General features: G+C 38.3%; 1 protein-coding gene across 1 annotated transcript; it reads right to left on the bottom strand.

Moving 5' to 3' along the window:
* Positions 1-987: 987 nt before the first annotated feature.
* Positions 988-20,063, bottom strand: ZNF287 (zinc finger protein 287). Its single transcript, XM_070393904.1, has 5 exons — positions 19,478-20,063; positions 18,687-18,787; positions 16,855-16,981; positions 16,316-16,402; positions 988-5,166 (listed from the first exon to the last, which is right to left on the bottom strand). The coding sequence occupies exons 1-5, from the start codon at positions 19,878-19,880 to the stop codon at positions 3,596-3,598; spliced, it is 2,289 nt and encodes a 762-aa protein (XP_070250005.1). The 5' UTR covers positions 19,881-20,063; the 3' UTR covers positions 988-3,595.
* Positions 20,064-20,861: the final 798 nt, after the last annotated feature.

Below are 20,861 nucleotides of genomic sequence, written 5' to 3' on the forward strand. Positions count from 1 at the left end.
AATCTGCCAAGGTCTCAGTCCACAGATGAACTGCAACAGAAAAAGATACCTTTACATTGATAAGGTGGTTACAACTGAGTGATCAAATTTTGCATCACTGATAGTGAGGCAACCAGATATTAATAAGACTTCTGATATAATATGACATACATCTGTGAAGTGTTAATGTTAAAAATGTTTAGTCTAAATACATCAAGCCTTGGCCCTAATTGCTAACTTACATAAACTAGAGCAACAAGATTAGCAAACCACAGATCTGTTGATTTGATAAACAATCTGGTTGTAAATAACAGTTAAATCCTGAATGTGAGATTCCACAACTGACCTGCTCCATTAAGAAAAAGTCCTGGAAAAAAATCAAAGTTGGGAGACTGTTTTAGATAGATGAAGCAAACATTACAATAAAATATAGTGTGTGAAATTTGACTGAACAGGAAAAATTTAAACATGGATTAAGCATTAGGTATTAGGAAATTACTATTCATTTCTTGAGATATGTAATAATATTGTGATTATGTAAAAAGAAAAAGACTGTCCTTATTTTTTGAGATGCAGTCATAGAGGTGAAATGTATCTTTAAGTTATTTTCAAATTGTTCAGAAAAATATGGCAAAATGTGAATTTTTAAATCTAAGTGGCAGATGTAATTTATTCTTTAACTTTCAGTATATTTGAACATTTTAATAACAAAAAGTTGTGGAAAATAAAAAACTGGTATTATATTTAGGCCAGACAATTGTAAAAGTGAGGAAAATACACAAAGATTTAGGAATCTCCACTATTATTATTCTATTATTTTATAAGGGCATCAATTGTTTCAGTGTATCAATGGAAGACCTTTATAAATGCATTATTTACGCAAGACACATAAAAGTAGGGAATACAAATTAATGCAAAGAAAGATCCTATGGACTATAATACTCCACACATTCATTCCAGGAGAAAAACGGTGTGTAAGGTATAAAGTGGCAGTATAAAAATTGCATATGAAGTACAATGGTTATTTTTAATCTAATCACTGGCATAAGCATAATTTGAGTATTATACAACCTGGAGATAATTTATAATTTGTGAAAGGCAATTCCATAACATCAGGGTAATGAATGACAGGCAAGAGAAAGCAACAACTTCTTGAAGAAAACACTCAAAAAGAAAGCCTTGAAGATGTCTTTCCTTCTGCACTTGTTTGTAGGATGTATATATAGTCATGTCCAAATGAAGCCACGTGGGTCAACACACGTTTAAATTGATATTTATGGTGCCAGAATTTATATCAGTTTTTCCTCATCTAGCTCAGAAAAACTTCCTGTGCAAGTATGTCTCATACTTTCTTAGGACATATTAACAATCCCCATTATTAATATCTCGGGATTCTGTTTCTTCATTTTTAAGTAGTTCTTAACTAACCAATCAATGACCAGTATTTGTTAAATCTTTCATGTATGCACAAAAAATTCTACCAATTTCACTCCATCAGTTAAGTCTACCTTATTACTCATCTACTTATTCATTCAACTAACAGATATTGACCACCTGCTATATGCAAGGCACTGAAGAAACAAGAGCAAGATGAAATCTCAGCTTTCACAATATGGTCTTATATTCTGACAGTGGAATGCTGTGGATATTAAATGCAATAATATTTTTACCTATTGCTATTCGCATTTCTGCCAGTTTTCCTTTTATATTGTTTAGGGCTCTGACTCAGTTATTATTGTTTAATGATTACTGCATCGATGATAGCTTCTGCATTAATGCTTTTTTTTCAATGAATTTTCCCCCTGAATTTAAAGAGTATACTTATCTATATCTATATGAAGGAAAATGAATTCTAATTATTCCTTTAAAGTCAATAATTTCATTTTTACTTTCTTCTTACAAACAACAGGATGAATTTTGTTTTTTATTAATCAGTTTTTTTCCTAAGGTAAACCAAGTTAAGTAACAGTTTGTGTTAAGTTACCTATATGTTCACTTTCCTCACTGTTGTCTTCATCTTGATTTTTTTCCTTTTGGCACTAAACTCATATCTATTTTCCATTACTGGTTTTTCCTCACATTATATTTTATTACTTCCTTGCTTTAGGATATGTGGTCAACTTTGGCAACCCATTTTAGGTTTCTTATGCTCATCCTATTACATACTAGTTAAGCTCATGTTCTTACTTTAACCTTTCATCACTTTAGAAAGCTTTTGGTTGCTTCATTTAGCAGTGAATTGCAGCAAAGTACTGCAGGAAGCCCTGAAAGGATCCAATTTAAGAAGTTTGGGCCCTGCCGAAACCGGTTTGGCTCAGTGGATAGAGCGTAGGCCTGCGGACTGAAAGGTCCCAGGTTCGATTCTGGTCAAGGGCATGTACCTGGGTTGCGGGCACATCCCCAGTGGGAGATGTGCAGGAGGCAGCTGATCGATGTTTCTCTCTCATCTATGTTTCTAACTCTCTATCTCTCTCCCTTCCTCTCTGTAAAAAAATCAATAAAATATATTTAAAAAAAAAAGGTTTGGGCCCTGAGCACAGTAGGCACTCAAAAAACATGTATTTCAAGGAAAGAAATGGACTTTCTAAAGTAAAACATCACAGAGTACCCTTAAGTTATAAAACTAGGAGGCAGGTGAAAAAAAATGGAACAGTATTCTTATTTTTTTTTTCTACAGGATGACAGATGTCAAAACTTAGTGAAACTACAGCTGTTTTAAAGATTATTTTAAGCTTGGGTGTTTAATTTTTGTCTGTTTAACTAAATTGAATTTGTACATGTCTAAAGGTTATATACACATTAGTTTCTCTATCCTATAATCTTTCACTAAGGTTCTCTTCCTTAATATTTAAGTATTTAAGGAAAGTATAATTAAACAGTGGTCACATAGAAATCTTTAAGATACTTTCAAATTTCTCCCCCAAACATGGCAGTTATGGCATAATAGGAAAAGGGAAGTAAAAAGGGGGAGAGGGACCTTTTACATATTTAAGGCTTCAAAGCTGGGAAGAACTAAAAGCCTACTAAACAGCTTTTCTATTATCCCAGGACTACTCTCTTCTGTGAAATCTCTGCTTGATGGAAGCTTTCACAAGTTACATTCACAAGGCCTCATTAAAAAGTACTTGAAATACAGTAAGAGTTGGTGAGTTACAGATTTTTGAATACTCTTACTTTCACAGGGTTTCTTTCTGGAATAAATCAAGTAAAAGTTAAGAAGTGAAGGAATGCCTGGCTGGTATGGCTCAGTGGTTGAGCATCAACCTATGAACCAGGTCATTGTTGGATTCCTGATGAGGGAACATGCCTGGGTTTTGCGCTGGATCCCCAGCAGGGGGCATGCAGGAGGCAGCTGATCGATGAAGTTTCTCTCTCATTGATGTTTCTATCTCTATCCCTCTCCCTCCTTCTCTCTAAAAAATTAATTAAAAAAGAAGTGAAGTTTTCTTCTCAAATTTCACATTAAATTTAAATAGATTATATCCACATTACCAATTGATACTTCTGCTCAGTGGTATCTAACATATATTGCACTTCTTTTGAATGTGTTAACACAGAGAGAGTACAAAATGAAATTTAAATAATTAAGTTGTAACACCTAAAGTCTTCATATCCATTAATTACGATGTTTGGTACCTGTATGAACACGCTGATGCTGAATAAGGTTTGTACTCTGAGTGAAGGTTTTACCACATATACGGCATGCATAGGGCTTCTCTCCTGTGTGAATTCTCTGGTGTTGAATAAGGCATGTTCTCTGGCTAAAATCTTTATCACATTCATTACATTTATAAGGTCTTTCTCCAGTATGAGTTCTATGATGTTGATTAAGTGATGAGGAATAAATAAAAGCTTTCCCACATACATTACATTTATAGGGTTTCTCTCCAGTATGAATTCTTTGATGTTGAGTAAGGTTTGCACCCTGTCTATATGCTTTCCCACATATGTTGCATTTAAAGGGTTTTTCTCCATTATGAATCCTATGATGTTGAGTAAGGTGTACACTCTGGCTGAATGCTTTCCCACACACAGTGCATTTATATGGTTTCTCTCCAGTATGTGTTCTATGATGTTGAGTAAGGTTTGCACTCTGGCTGAAGGCTTTCCCACATATTTTACATATATAGGCTTTCTCTCCAGTGTGAGTAGTTTGATGTTGAATAAGAGTTGAGGAATGAGCAAAGGCTTTTCCACATTCATTACATTTATAACACTTCTCTCCAGAATGAATTCTTTGATGTCGAATAAGGTAAGTACTCTGACTAAATACTTTCCAACACTCATTGCATTTATACGGTTTCTTTCCAGTATGTATTTTTTGATGTTGAAGAAGGTGTGTACTCTGACTGAAAGTTTTCCCACATTCGTTGCATATATAAGGTTTTTCTCCAGTATGAACTCTCTGATGATTAATCAGTGATGAACTGTGGCTGAAGGTTTTACCGCACTCCAAGCATTTATATGGTTTCTCTCCAGTATGTGTCCTTTGATGTATAGTAAGGTGTGCACGCTGACTAAAGTCTTTCCCACAGTCATCACACTTATATGGTTTCTCTCCGGTATGAATTCTCTGATGTATAGTAAGGTGTGCTCGCTGGCTGAAGGCTTTACCACACTGGTGGCATTCATATGGTTTTTCTCCAGTATGCATTCTCTGATGTGCAATAAGGGATGAGAGGTGCCTAAACTCTTTCCCACATTCTTCACATTCATAAGATTTCTCTTTGGTATGGGTGCTTTGGTGTTTCACGTAGGATGGGTATTTCCTAAATTTTTTCCCACACACATTACATTTATAAGGCTTTTCTCCAGGATAAAATTTCCTGTGTACAATACCATATGAGATATGATTGAAGGTTGCCATGCTTTCGTCATATGTATATGTCTTATTATCTGAATCGGTATCAAACTGTATAATTAGGTTTGAATGTTTTTCAAAATGATTTCCATATATATCATATTTACTAAGATACTCTCCTGTAGGATCATCTTCTTGTGAAAAAACTGACTTCAAACTGAAATTCCTTTCATTAGTGGGAATTTTCATGAAGGTATCTGGTGTTTGCCTCTCTAATCTGTCACCATAGTCATAAGGTTCTTCCAATTTGATGGTCTGGGTTCCATCTGTTGTGTACCTAGGAATATTTTTAACTGGATTACAATCTTGGGCTTCTGTTTCCCATCCTGAAATAAAAAGAATATAAAAAGGAAACTGTCAAAATAGAAGCAATATAATGAATGTGAATAAAATGCTTAAAAAACTATGGCTCGGACAACCTCATAACATGGTTCTTAAAACTTGGGAAAGGAGAATAAAAGGGCAGAAAAACAGAAGACTAAACTGCAAATGGAGAGGCTCCTCACTATTCAACATGGGCAGAGTAAATAAAATAGGTTAGGTCAGGTGACAGCTAAGAGAAGTGAATATAGTGGATAATACCATGTAGGATAACTTGGGATGGCTTTAATTGTGTAACTATTTATAACTAGAGGCCCAGTGCACAGGATTTGTGGGGTTGTGGCCTGCGGGGATCTGCCTGCTGTGGGAGTGACCCTCATCCTGGTCAGCTGAACGGCTGTGGACCCACTGGACCCGCCCTCTGAGCGGCTGCTCCTGCTGCGCCTGCCTTGGCTGGCCTGGGAGCAGCTCCTGCGTGGTCAGTGCGTGTCATAGTGACTGGTCGTTCTGCCGTTCGGTCGATTTGCATATTAGGGTTTTATTTTATAGGATTATCTAATTTATATAATGGCTTCATAAAGTAAACATGCTATCATAACTCCTTCCAATCTACTCTGCATAATCCTACATATTATCAAAGCAATTTCATGGTGCTTTTCATGCTTAAATATGTCTACTAACTCTCCTATAGCCTTAAACAACAGCTCTCAAAAGTATAGTTCCCAGCCCTGGCCGGGTAGCTCAGTTGGCTGGAGCATTGTCCCAATACTCCAGGGTTGTGGGTTTGATCCCTGATCAGGGTACATACAAGAGTTAATCAATGAATGCATGAATGGATCCCAAAGCAAACTGATGTCTGTCTTTCTCTAAAATCAGTAAGTAATAATAACAACAACAAAAAAACTTAAAAAAAAAAAAAGTACAGCTCCTAGGCTGGAGGCTAAGCATCACTATCACCTGGGAATACGTTAAATTATTGCACCCCACCCAGACATACTGAATGAGAGACTTTGGAAGTGAGACTGAACCATCTGTTTTTTTAGCAGCCCACCAGGTTGTTTTGATGCACATGAAAGTTTGAGGATCAGTGGCATAAAGGATAGAAGTTAAAGAGAGAGAAAAAAGTTCAAAATACCCCCAACTTGGCATGTAGTCCCAAAATATTCAAACTTTTTCTGTTCTACCACACTTCATATTCAGTTTAACTTAAAGTTCAAAGTTATTCACATAACTTAAAATACTTCCTCATAATCTTCTATAGATGCTATGCTAATTCTAGACTCTAAGCCTTCTCTTATGATACCTACTCCATCTATTAAAAAAGCTTGTTTTTCTCTCCTTCTTAGAGTCCCAAGTACAGATTAGGCTGACTCATAAAATTGTCTTCCCCTGGCCAGGTGGCTCCGTTGGTTGGAGCATCGTTCTGTACACCAAAAGTTTGTGGGTTTGATTCTGATAAGGGCACATACCTAGGCTGCAGGTTTGATCTCAGATCAAGGTGCACATGGGAGGCAACCAATCAATGTTTGTCTCTCTCTTTCCCTGCCTCTCTCTAAAAAAACCAATAAAAACATCCTCGGGTGAGGATTAACAAAACCCACATATAAAATTGTTTTTTTTTGTAGGTCAATATGGCTGAATATTAGCAGTTTTATATGGCTCAACCTAATATAATGTGGGGCCATGACAAAACTTGGCCTTACATTTTTATTTCACAATTTTGTGTGTTACTTATATTTCCAACCTAGTTGTTAACTCTGGAACTAACTTATGCTTCTTTTACATTTCCTTCAAAAAATGGCCGAAGACGACATGGTGGCCACTCACCTGAATTGATAAAAAAAGACAGTAACTTGTAAAAAGGTGGACCCAAATGAAAATGCGCGCGCGCGCACACACACACACACACACACACACACACCCCAAACAAAAAACTCTGACCCCAAACCTGCCTGCAAAACAATCAAATATGTCTAGACATAGCTTGGAGATATTGTGGGTTTGGTTCCACACCACCGCAATAAAGCAAATATCACAATAAAGTGAGTCACATTAATTTTTTGGTTTCTCAGGCATATCAAAGTTATGTTTATATTATACTGTAGCTTATTAAGTGTGAAATATCTGATGTCTAAAAAATGTACCTACCTTAGTTAAAAAATACTTTATTGTTAAAAAATGCTAAGCATAATCTGAGCCTTCAGAAAGTTGTAATCTTTTTGCTGGTGTAGGGTCTTACCTTCAATTTGTAAAATATTTAGTATCTGTGAAGAGCATAAAGTGAAGCACAAAAGTGAGGTATGCCTGTATTTGTTGATGTCTATTATGTTTCTATTATGATAGTTTAAAACAGATTTAAGTTACAGTACCTTTCTCCTTTGAGATCAGGTGGGAAACATAACTTACAAACATTAAGAATTATTTAATGAAATAATTAAATATGGAATTTATAATGTAGCAAAAATAATACTGAATAGTTCAGAAACTTTCTAAGATGCAGATCAAAGTGTAATAACCACAAATATATTCATTCAATGGAATCAACCATCAATAAAGGAGTAGCTAGCACAGGGGATATGGAGTATTGATAACTGATAAAAGTAATTAGGTAGGTCTATGTACATTAATATAAAAAGGTGTAAAGGGCATATTATTAAGCAAAAAAAAGAGGTAGGTATATAACAGTATGTAGAGCAAGAACCTACCTGTGTAAAGATATGTTACATATCTTATAAATAAATATACACATACATTTATACACATTATACACTATAGTGATAATCTAAGGGGAAAAGGTCTTAGTAATGGGTGAGAGGAGGGAGACATATCTCATTTGGCTTTCTTGTGCTGCTTGAATTTACAAACTATTTTTATTACTTTGATTTCAATTAAAAAATCAGAGTTGATACTAGAAAATGGTTAGGACTAAGGTTAAATAAAAAAAGCAGTATCATAACTAGCATGAAAACTCGTAGACAAATAATACCAAAATGCTAATAATGAAATTATAGGTTTTCAAAAATATTTTCTAATATTTAATTGGCTATGCCTTTTATTGCTGTTTAGCACTAGAAATGTAGTTCTATTACTTTTATAGAAAAAAAATTTAAAACAACTTCCTCAAAACAGATTTGTTACTTTCCCCCCACCCCCAAAAGAAACAAAATGAGAATGTTAATGGACTGTGTAGGTAAACATGTGAGTGTGCATGTGTGCACACACACACAATACACAATGAGATAGGAGGAGCCAAGATGGCGGCGTAGGTAAACACCGGAGACCGCTGCCGCAAACAACCATTTCAAAAATACAACTAAAAGACTGAACGGACATCACCCAGAACCACAGGAAGGCTGGCTGAAGAGAGACTCTACAACTAGAAGGAAAGAGAACAGCAAATCGAGGCTCAGAGGCGGCGCAGTGTGGAAAATACAAAGGTACTGAGGTGCGCGCTCAAAGCGGGCTGGTGGCTGAGGGCGCGGTTGTCGTTTTCTGTCGGGAGTGAGTCTCAGACTCTGGGCTCCAGATCCGGGCGAGTCTCTAGGGACCCAGACTCAAACGGGAGAAGCGGGATTGTCCGGCATCAGTTGGAACCTGAGGGCAGCTTTCTCTCCGAGGTTTGCAGCGGCTGCCGGGGTTCTGAGAAGCAGAGCCTCTGGGAACGGGACTGAGCGTGGCCATAACTGCTCCCTCCGCCCGCCCTGTGGATCCCGCCCCGCCCAAAGCCTGCGCACAGCCATTTGCCGATCGCCTCAGGCAAAGGCTGGATTAGCACCTCCCCAGAAGGCAGACGTTTTCCATACAGCTGATTCCTATAGCCAGTCGGCCTGGGGGTCAAATCCCTCTAGTGTTAACTACAACAATTAAGGCTTGGCTAGAACAAGACTGCGCACAGGGACCACAAGGGGGTGCACCAAGAAAGCATAAAAGATGCGGAGACAAAAAAACATGACAGAAATGGAGGATATGGAGCTAAGAATCGCAATTTTGAGGGCTTGCCATAAATTTGTGCAGAGCCTCACGAAAACTAATGAGACCCTCGATGCTACGATAAAGAAATTAGAAAGTAAGCATACACGGACTGAAATAAAGAATATTATACCCAATAGCAGACCAGAGGAGTACAATAATCAAACCAAAGATTCGACAAAAAACACCCAATTGGAAAAGCAAAATGAAAAAAGAATCCGAAAGTGTGAAGATAGTGTAAGGAGCCTCAGGGACAGCTTTAAGCGGTTTAATATCAGAGTCATTGGAGTGCCAGAAGATGAGAGACAGCAAGATATTGAAAACCTATTTCAAGAAATAATGGCAGAAAACTTCCCCCACCTGGAGAAAGAAAGGGACTTACAGGTCCAAGAAGCGCAGAGAACCCCAAACAAAAGGAATCCAAAGAGGACCACACCAAGACACATCATCATTAAAATGCCAAGAGCAAAAGACAAAGAGAAAATCTTAAAAGCAGCAAGAGAAAGAGGCTCAATTACCTACAAGGGAATACCCATACGACTGTCAGCTGATTTCTCAACAGAAACTTTGCAGGCCAGAAGGGAATGGCAAGAAATATTCAAAGTGCTGAATACCAAGAACCTACAACCAAGATTACTTTATCCAGCAAAGCTATCATTCAGAATTGAAGGTCAGATAAAGAGCTTCACAGATAAGGAAAAGCTAAAGGAGTTCATCACCGCCAAACCAGTATTATATGAAATGCTGAAAGGTATCCTTTAAGAAGAGGAAGAAGAAGAAAAAGGTAAAGATACAAACTATGAACAACAAACATGCATCTATCAACAAATGAATCTAAGAATCAAGTGAATAAATAACCTGATGTACAGAATGAACTGGTGATTATAATAGAATCAGGGACATAGAAAGGGAATAGACTGACTATTCTTGGGGGAAAAAGGGGTGTGGGAGATGCGGGAAGTGACTGGACAAAAATCATGCACCTATGGATGAACACAGTGGGTGGGGAGTGAGGGTGGAGGGTGGGGTGGGAGCTGGAAGGAGGGGAGTTATGGGGGGAAAAAAGAGGAACAAATGTAATAATCTGAACAATAAAGATTTAATTTAAAAAAAAAAAAAATACACAATGAGATAATACCAGAAGCTGAGTTTAACTTCTATGTAATCAGAATGCATCTATGATGACTATTTCATATACCTGAAAAGGAAATACTAAAGGTTATAATTAACAAGCTTAAAGTAACAAGTCTGAATGATGACCATGAAGGAATAGCTACTCTAAAGCAGCGGTTCTCAATCTGTGGGTTGCGACCCCTTTGGCAGTCGAACGATCCTTTCACAGGGGTCGCCTAAGACCATCCTGCATATCAGATATTTACATTACGATTCATAACAGTAGCAACATTACAGTTATGAAGTAGCAACAAAAATAATTTTATGGTTGGGTCACAATATGAGGAACTGTATTTAAAGGGCCAGAAGGTTGAGAACCACTGCTAAAACACACATTTTTAAACCAATCAATTTATTGCAAGTTCAGAACTTGAGATAATTAAGCAGAGCTTAAAGATGTGTATATAACTAACCAGTATGAATTGATTTGAAGTAATAAATATCTATTGGTCAATAGAGCCAAACAATGATACAGCTCTAATAGAAGAGATCAGTGTTGACTCAGGTAATCAAGGAAAGCTTTGGGGATGGAAGGAAGGAGGCATGATTTGAGTTGAACCTTAAAGAATGGCTAGGTCCTGTGTAAATAAAAAGAAAAACTATACAAGTTCTGAGACAAGACTGGCTTTGAAGACCAATAAATACTACTACTCTATTTGTGAATTATCAAAGTTTCCCTTTCCTAAAATACTAGAGGCCTGTTGCACGAAGAGATTCGTGCAATAGGCTTTCCCTTCCCTTGGCTGCTGGCACCCGTTTGCCTCTGGCACCCGGGACCCAGGCCTTCGCTCTGGCCAGGCTCCAGCTGGAGCCAGCCCCGGGGCCGTCAGGCTTCACTCCGCCGCTTGGAGCCTACGTATGCAAATTAACCGCCATCTTTGTTGGGTTAATTTGCATACTCTCCTGATTAGCTGGTTAGCATAGCAAAGGTATGGTCAATTTACATGTTTGTCTATTATTAGGTATGATGATTGATTAGATATCCTATCAAAGGTTCAACTTATATATCACTGAGATGGCAAGAAAACAAAATCTTCAGATGCCAAAAATCTAGCAAAGACAAGAAGATAGGAAATCAGCAAGAGCTCAAGTTGGCTGCTTGTGACAGATCCTCAATCCTGTTGATGACCCTTAAGATTCCACTTTGAGGGTGCAAGGGGCTCAGGGACCAGAAGAAAAAGCCTATGGCCCAATCCTAAGCTTTAGGAGGGAAGGCTGACAGAGTCTATACTCTGTATTACACTCTATATAAGGACAGGCTAGAAAACAAGCAAAATCGAAAAAAACACCTCACCTCTACAAAATACAAAAAGGAATTTGCCTTTTTCAGTCTTGGTGTTTTTTAGCAGGAAAAAACTACTCTCAAAATACATGACCATAAACTGCTCCCTTTTGTGGCTTTACAACCCTAATTTATGCTACCTGAATCATCTAAAAGACCATGCTGAGAAGTCAACTTAAAGTGCTTCCAGAGGGACAGTACCACTCAGAAGTCTATCCTGACTCTAGTTCAGGCTTACTTCCATTATGCCATGTATGTTTTCTCATTGTTTAGAGTGTGCTGAAATCATTCCCCAAAGGACTTAGTGTGCTACTGGCATATTTTATGTCATTCTGCCAAGGCAAATAAAGCCATAAATTATGAGAAGAACAAGCTTTTCAATTAGTGTGACCCTTAAAATACCTAATGACCAGATTAAAAAAAAAATCAAATCAAATCAAGTTTAAAAAAGTGAATCAAGTCACTCTAAGGTAGTGTCACTATTGTTTAATTTACTGTAATGCTGTAGTGCAGCGTCAATATTGGTAGACACACTAGAAGTCAGTGCCTTAAAAAATTAGAAAAGCAAAATGCAAACAGAATATAGAGTACTCCTTTAGTGTACAAAAGGAGATATGACTATATTTATGATTTCTGCAAAGAGAAACATCAAAAGGACAAATCAGAAACAACTGAACATGTTTAACTACAGGGAATGGATGGGAACAGGGCAGAAGAAATGAGAGTGTATATCTTTCTTTTTTAAAAATTTTTAATTTTTTTCCCTTTTATTGACTTTATTGGGGTGACACTGGAGAGTGTATACCTTTCCACATAGTTTTGAGTTCTGAACCATGTTAATATTTTTATATACTCAAAAATGTACAGTTTAAGAAAAAAATAAAAAAACAAGAAAATATTAAAACTGAGCACAAACAGAATCAAACAAACTTAGCTGTATACTAGTATCTTATGATTAGTGGCCAGGTGCACGAATTTGTGCACACTGAAAGCAAATTAATTAGAAGAAATATTTTAATATCGCTATTCGCCCTTTCTCTATAATACTAGTAGAAGTGTCAACCAAATTCACGATCGACAATGACAGATGGAAGCACATGCATGCGATTGGCACCAGTGAGAGCTTTATATGTATTGTGCATGCACGAGTCAACTTAGCCTTTTATAGATACAGAATAAACTTGCTTAATTAGACCTGCTTTCTGATGTAGCTAAACTTTTTTCCAGCCCAGTGAAGCACCCCAACTTCTCTTCCAGGTAATTGTCAGCAACACAGCAGTAAATATCAACATGAAGCAGATTATAATCGTAGATCACGCAGGGAGAACAAAGGGTAAAATAATGTAACTGCAGCAGTGTTTGACTATATTCTGTGCAGTGAGAAAACCTGAAGTCATTTTTAAGGTCCACCATTCCTTACTTCTTCTCAGTCTGGTCAGTTTCTAAGCTTTCTAAATCTCCATTTTCCAGTTAATGAAAATAGGATTCCACCAAGTCTCCTATCTACCTACTCCAGGACTTCTGTGAGGATCAAATGAGATGAGGCATGGGAAAACACTTCACAGACATTTGGTTAGTGTGAAATGTTTACACCTGGCTTTAAAGCAAGCTGTGTTCCTGGGCTGAAGAAACTACAAGGAGGCTAGTCGCTACGAAGAGGAAGCCGGGCGTTGCTATGTGATGTCATTACCTGGATGGACATTTAACATATTAGCCTTTTATATATATAGATAGATAGCTAGGAGGAAGAATTCAAGTAACTTTTGAGCCAAGTATTCTGTATAGCCTCAGTGGAATATATATATAAGGACAAAAAGGACTTTGAAGAAATTCTGAACCTAGATAGTTTGTTATTGTATGATATTGATATTCCCAAACCATTTTTGTGTTTATTATGATACAGCAAATGGGTAAATATACAGACATTGTTGGGAACCAGGTTATTCATTGTATGGGAAAGGAAATACACAATGGAATATGGGAAAATATAAAATGGAATTAGAGTTATCAGTATAAATTCATGAGTAAAAAAAATCAAACAAACCCTGAAACTACATACATAATACATACACATATCTACTGAACAGATTGAGAAGCAACAATACCCCATAGTAGTGAGTCCACATACTGCCCAAATCCTAGTTTCTAAGCACTATTTTCAGTTCCTTAGAGAAATTACAGGTCTAAGGTAGGCCCAAGGTGAGCATAAAGAATATCTTGTGCCAGAAAGCAAGGAAATGCTCAAAAAGTAATAGTGATATCTCAAAAGGACACTAGTTTGAAAGGCTGCCATTGAGGTGGTCCAAGATGGTGATGTTGGAAGATCCTGAACTCACCTTAACCAAACTATCATCAATAATGAGATAAAATTACATTATATGCCTTTTGAGGAAATGCAATGGGAAGTCCATACCTACAAAGTATTCTTGGCAAAATTATCTAATCAGAATCTAATCATGAGGAATAATCAAGCAAATGTGGGTTATTAAAAAACAAACAAACCTGGCCTGGATCCTTCAAAAAAAGTCAGCATCATGAAAGATTAAAGGAAAAGGAAGAAAGGAAGAAAGGAAGAAAAGGAAGAAAAGGAAGGAAGGAAGGGAGGGAGGTAAAGAGGGAGGAAAGGAAAGGAAGAAAAGACTGGGGAATAGTTCTAGATTAAAAGGGACTAAGAGCCCGGGCAGTGTAGCTTGAACTAGGAGGTGACAGTTCAATTTCTGGTCAGGGCATGTGCCTGGGTTGTGGGCTTGATCCCCAGTAGAGGGCGTGCAAGAGGCAGCCAATCTCGATGATTCTCTCATCATTGATGCTTTTCTCTCCCTCTCCCTCTCTCTGACATCAATAAAAAACATATTAAAAAAAAAAAAGAAATAAGATAAAATAAGAGGGACTAAAACATTGATAATCAAGTGGAACATGTGATTCCTGACTAGATCCTGAATTGGGGAGAAAATCATCTATAAATAATATTTTGGGACAGCTAGAGAAATCTAAGTATTTGACTATCAATTAGATAACATTATTATTTAAATATTAAACATTTGGAGACAATGGTGTTGTACTTATGTAGAATGTCCATGTTCTTAGAAGATATATATTGAAACATTTAGGGGTGAGATGATATGATACTTGCAACTAACTTTTAAATGGTTCAGTGTAAAAGCAAAGTATGTGTGTGTACATGTAAAGAGATAAGGCAGCCCTGACCAGTGTGCTCCATGGTTAGAGCATTGGCTCACACATGAAAAGGTCGCAGGTTCCATTCCCAGTCAAGGGCATGTATATGGGTAGCAGGTTCATCCCCAGCCCAGTCAGGGAGTGTGCGGGAGGCAAACAATCAATGTGTCTCTCTCACATCGATGTTCTCTCTCTCTCTACTCCCCTCCCTTCTACTCTCTCTAAAAATCAATGGAAAAACTATAAGGCAGCCTGGCTGGTGTTGCTCAGTGGTTGAGTGTCGACCCATGAACCAGGAGGTTACGGTTTCGATTCTCAGTCAGAACACAAGTCCACATTGCAGGTTCAATCCCTGGGGAGGCGGGGGAGGATGCCAGAGGCAGCCAATTGATGATTCTCTCTCATCATTGAAGTTTCTAACTTTCTCTCTCCCTTCAGCTCTCTGAAATCAATAAAAAATAAGGCAAAAGTGGCTGAATGATGATAAATGGTGATTCCAGATAAAAAATATATAAGGGGTTCAATGTACTATTCCTACAACTTCACTGGTTTGAAATCTTTCAAAATAAAGGAAGGAAGAAAGGAATGGGAACCACCAAAAAGTCCATCAACAGGGAACAGGTTCAATAAAATATGAAAGACACAATAAAATTGGATGCAGGTATTTAAGCTCTTTACAAACCCATTTGGAACATTTATCAAGCTATGCTTTTAAATAATAAAAGCAAAGTACATTACTATGTGTACAGTATTTTGCCATTTATATTAGAAAATGGAGAAAAATATTTTCACACTGACTTTATATGCAAACAAAACAAAATAAATGCCTTAAAGAATAAACTAAAAACTAGTAACAGTGGTTGTGTGTTAGGGAGATGTAGGAACTAGGTGAACTGGGTGAATGTGGTACAAGTGCGAGACTTTTGTTTGGCTTTGTATAAAATTTTAAAATGGCCCTGCCAAGGTTGTGGGTTCGATCCTTGTTCAGGGCACATACAAGAATCAACCAATGAATGCATGAATAAGTGGAACAACAAATCAATGTTTCTCTCTCTCTCTTCCTCTCTCTCTAAAAATCAATAAAATACTTTAAATTAAAAATACATTTTATATATTAAAAACATGATCTTGTGAATAAAATTGTCTTCTTAAATACTTAGAAAATAAAAAATGAGTTAGGAAAGTAGAGGCAGGGGGCTACAAACTTTTGTCAGTAAATAAAATAAAAGAAACTCAAATAGAAGGTTTGAAACTTAAGATTTCAGAAGACATTCATGCATGCTTAAGTGAGAGGGAGGGAATGATGGCACAATGAAAGCCTCAGACAAAGGCTAGGGGACGGGACTCGGGGTCATGGGGAAGGATCCATGAGACATAAGGGGATATATGATGTCTGGAAAATCTTTTCCTGAAGATGGTCTCTGCAAGAAAGTGTTCTTGAGACTGGATGTCTTTGTGGAAAGTGACGTGGCCATATTTAAAAATCTCTCTCACCACACTCAGGGTACTATAGACCAAGTGCAGAGATTCTCATCCACCACTGATTCTCTCACCTGGAGTAGGGCCTTCTAAGATTTCCTTCATCACCATCCATGGTTCTTCCAATATAGGAATCACAGTTGGTCTGTACACTGTAAGTCCTGTTCAAGGGAATATAATGAGTTTTATCCTGGGTATAAACATTTGTTCAAATTTTATTACCTGATTTCTTCTCCAAGTGGATAGACCCCTACAGGAAAACAAAAGTTCATGGATGTGACCTAATAAATTAGGTCCTTGTCCTTTTCAGAGCTGGCCCCTGAAGGATATGTGCTTAGAGATCATGGGGGAAGTAGGGAGTGAGCAAGGCACAGTATTGGGTGGCAGCCCTGTGACACTGCCCATCAGTTTTCAATGATCTTCTCTCAGAAACCTTTCCCTTGGGATAAGGGACTAACATAGCCTCTTCTGTGCCCAAATGGGATGAGCACAACTGATCTCTAGGCCTCCATTCTTAGCAAAGTACTTTACAGGTCCAACCTGTTTTTAATAATGGAGGGAAAAGATACTCTGGTGGCTATGCAGGGGAGGGGTGGGTGTAGATGATGCTTACCTAGAGAAACCATGTTCCAATAGTTCTGTAATGTGACAGTCTTGTACAATTCCTTCTGTACAGGACGCATTAGCTCCCAGTCCTCCTGGGTGATATCCACAGCCACATCTCTGAATGTCATTGATTCCTAAAACATCAAATACAATTTAACTTGGTTCAGGAACTAGTAGGAAAGTGATAGTGATAATACCAGGTAGGTGTGTGGTGGAGAGAATAATAGAATCTTGAGTTTTAGTAGGGCCATAAAAGTTTTCTAGTCAAAACTTTCACCCAATATATGGATGAGCATACCTGAATGGCTTTAAGGGGAGTTTGAAAATAGAGTGGAATTATTGTTTTCAGTTGCCACTAGTGCATACATTGGTGGCTCCACCTTAAAGAAGAGTTTTAAACATCGATGACACAGAATTGAATGGTTTTGGTCTTCAAGCTCTGCCTTAACAGTAAGTTCAATGTGTTACTTTGAAACTTTGATATTCTGTGTGCTCCATGATGAGATGCAGAGCCCTTCCTTTCTTCACCGCACTGTTTAACTGCTGTACTTTTAGATACATTTCACATCTCTCTTTGGTTTTCTTCCTTTATTAAAAAAAATTCTTTTTTTTAAAATATATTTTTTATTGATTTTTTACAGAGAGGAAGGGAGAGGGATAGAGAGTTAGAAACATCGATGAGAGAGAAACATCGATCAGCTGCCTCCTGCACACTCCCTACTAGGTATGTGCCCACAAGCAAGGTACATGCCCTTGACCGGAATTGAACCTGGGACCTTTGAGTCCACAGGCTGACGCTCTATCCACTGAGCCAAACCGGTTAGGGCAAAAAAAATTCTTGAGTACACTTACATGGTTTTCAAATAAACTAAGTTTCTTTAAAACTTATATTGGGATTTTGAAATCATATTAAGTTTATAAGTTAGGGAGAACTGACTTTTTTTTTTTTAACAATATTCACTTCTTTCACATCCTATAGAATGATACAGAACATGAAGGTATTGCAAAATGTATACTCTGCTGAGTTCTACCTATTTTAAATTTGAAGGGGGGGAATATTGTGAATGAAATATTTTATTTCATTTTATCATCTATCTGATTTTTATGTATAAAATGATTAATTTGTCACTTTATTCAAATTTTATTATTGTTTCTACCAGTTTTTCCCTTGATTTTCTTAGATTTTTCAGGTAAACATTCATATTATCTATAAATAATTTTATAATGGTTACCAATTTCAGACCATCTGTTTTTACAGTAAATCTTTCTCTTAAAATGGCCTGAGTTGCTCTTCCTTAAAATAAAATAGACTAATGATCAAAAGTAACTCCATATAATACACTGCCTTTAATCACTTGTTCATGAGGAAAAATAATATTAGTAACTATTGTTTACCCTACTGTGATCTTATTGATTACTTACTACAATACAGGGTAACAAGTCTCATAATAATTAATCCTTATAGAGGAATATTCTATTAGAGTTGAATAACTCAGTATTAGAGTCGAATAACTCAGGCTGGGTGGTTAAGTATCTTTCACCAAATTACAGGTTCAATGGTAGAACCAGGAACCAAACCTAGATCCATTTGGCTGTGCAGGTCAATCCCTTAACCTCAGTGCCATATCACTGCCTTAAAGTACATAAGTGAGCCAAGGCATTCCCATTTCCTACACAGGGCATTCATCCACCTTAATAGGCCAAAGTGACTGAAAGAGAAAAACTGAGGCTTAGTTCTTGATAGGATTTTTGGGGTCACAGAAGTTAGAAGGACAGGAAAGAAAATGTCATCACACACTATGAAGACTTTTTAAAATTACAGAAGACACTAAAACTCACTTTGGTCACCAAGTCATTTAGCCACCCAGCCTGGAAGGCATGTCTTCCTTTGGGATCTTCCTCTGGGATCTCTTGGGAAAAGGCAGAGTTTGGAGGAGCAGCTAGGGAAGAGAAAGAGACCATGCTGGAGATCAGTCCTATTTGAATTGCCAAATAGATGTCTGTATTTTGTTCTTTCTCTCTCTCTCTTTTTTTTTATAGATGCCTATATTTCCTTAAAGTGAGAAGGCAGAAGGAAACCAAACACAGCACCCCTACTTTAAAAAATCAGCAGGAAGAAGCAAGGACTTGTCCTAAGACATCAGTGCAGGCTTTAAGAACAAGTCTGCTCTGGCACTCTTACGTATATATACCAAATTCACCATTTTCTACTAAATCCTCTGGGATGTCAATTTTGTGAGTTGTATCTTCACTTAATAAACACATGTTATCCGAATCCTTTTCTATCTATTTGGAAGTGTTACTGTAAAACCCAGTTCACAAAGCAAATGATTTATTGGCAGAATGGTTCAAACCTCTGCAGGTAAACTTCCCGAGGGCTCACAAGGGGGAAATCTGGTTGTGTCTGATCACTGTTTTATGACACATCTCCTCTGGGTTTAGAGAATGTGTCTGTGGTTCTAAGAAATCTGAAGGGGACTAGCATGCAGGATGAGGATCATGTTAAAGCCTGTTCTCACTCCCTCACTGACCTTCCTTCTCCCCATTTCTTTAACAGGCTGCTCTATGATATGCTTGTTGTCTTCTCTAACCACCCAGGACTCCTCCCCTCTATGCTCTATAATTCTCACCTTCATCTTCTAGAATCTGAGTCAAATCCTCCACCAGAGTCACTACTTCCTCGCTGCTCTCCGGGTACTGGGACTTCACCCAAGTCCTAACCTCCCCTGGCAGGATGGTCAGGAATTGCTCCAGCACCACCAGGTCCAGGATTTGTTCCTTTGAGTGAATCTCAGGTCTCAGCCACTTCAGGCAGAGCTCTCGGAGTTGATTCAACGCTTTTCGAGGACCAGCCAAGTCTGGGTATGGAAAATTCCTAAAATTCTGTCGACAGGTCTCAGTGTCACGCAGAAGTCTTGAAGCAAGGGTTTCCTTTTCTGCTTTGTTGGGTCCACTCTGAGCCTTGTCTGGCTTCCACATTAGAAAGACTTGGGAGCGTGAAGAACTGGTCATCCTCTTGCTTGGGGCTGCCATTGCAGGACAGTCAATCTGGCAATATCCTTTATTTCTTTAGTGGTGAGCCAACTGCTTGAAGTCTCACGCTAGAGCCGCAAGGACATTATGTGTAGGGCTGCTGCAGCCAGGGGCACAACAGAGTCAAGGTAGAGTTATCAGCCTTCCTTAGTTACAAATTCTGAACCTACTACTTTGCAGGGATGGTTAAGACACCCTAAAACACAAGAACAGACCACAAGTTCAAGAATACTGGGTGCTCTCTCCTATACACACACACAAACAGAAACAGACTATCCAGTGTGCACAGAAAGTAACATACAGACTTCACCCTGGCCAGTGCGCTCAGTGGTTGGAGCGCACCAAAGGGTCAGGGGTTCGATTCCTGTCAAAGGCATGTACCTGGGTTACAGGTTTGATCCCATGCCTGTTTGGCACGTGTGGGAGGCAACCAATCAATGTGTCTCCCTCACGTCGATGTTTCTCTCTCTCTCCCCACCCTCCCTTCCATTCTCTAAAGATCAATGAAACAATTATCCTCCGGTGAGGACTAATAGCAACAAAAACAACACAAAAATCACACCACAACCCCCACCCCCCCTAAATCATACAGACTTTACCTTGGTCTCCTTCCTTCCTATCTTTAGATTTGTAAACAAGGGCGAGCCATTCACCTGCTTTGCATATTAATTTCGGCCTATTCTAGCTTTTCATGGACGGCGGGGGAGACCAGCCGCTTGGACTGGGAAAAAGAAGAAGAAGCTGGTGTGATCTGAAGCCCTTACGTGCTTCTAAAGGAGACAATTCCTTCCGAACACACCTGGAGCCAGGATGCGGAAGAAACCCCCGCAGGCCTGGCCCGGAGAAGAACCCTAACACCTGTCGGCCCACAGGCTCCAGCTCCGAGCCCTCCGCAACCGCAACCGTCACCAAGGCCGACTGTCTACAAGGTCCCGCACCGCAGCGGTGCTGACGTTGCCGCCCCCGCCCGACCCTTCCCAG

Source organism: Myotis yumanensis, unplaced genomic scaffold (genome assembly GCF_028538775.1).
Source record: "Myotis yumanensis isolate MYYU_CA2020_CCGP unplaced genomic scaffold, mMyoYum1.0.hap1 SCAF_16, whole genome shotgun sequence".
NCBI classification, from domain to species: Eukaryota; Metazoa; Chordata; class Mammalia; order Chiroptera; family Vespertilionidae; genus Myotis; species Myotis yumanensis.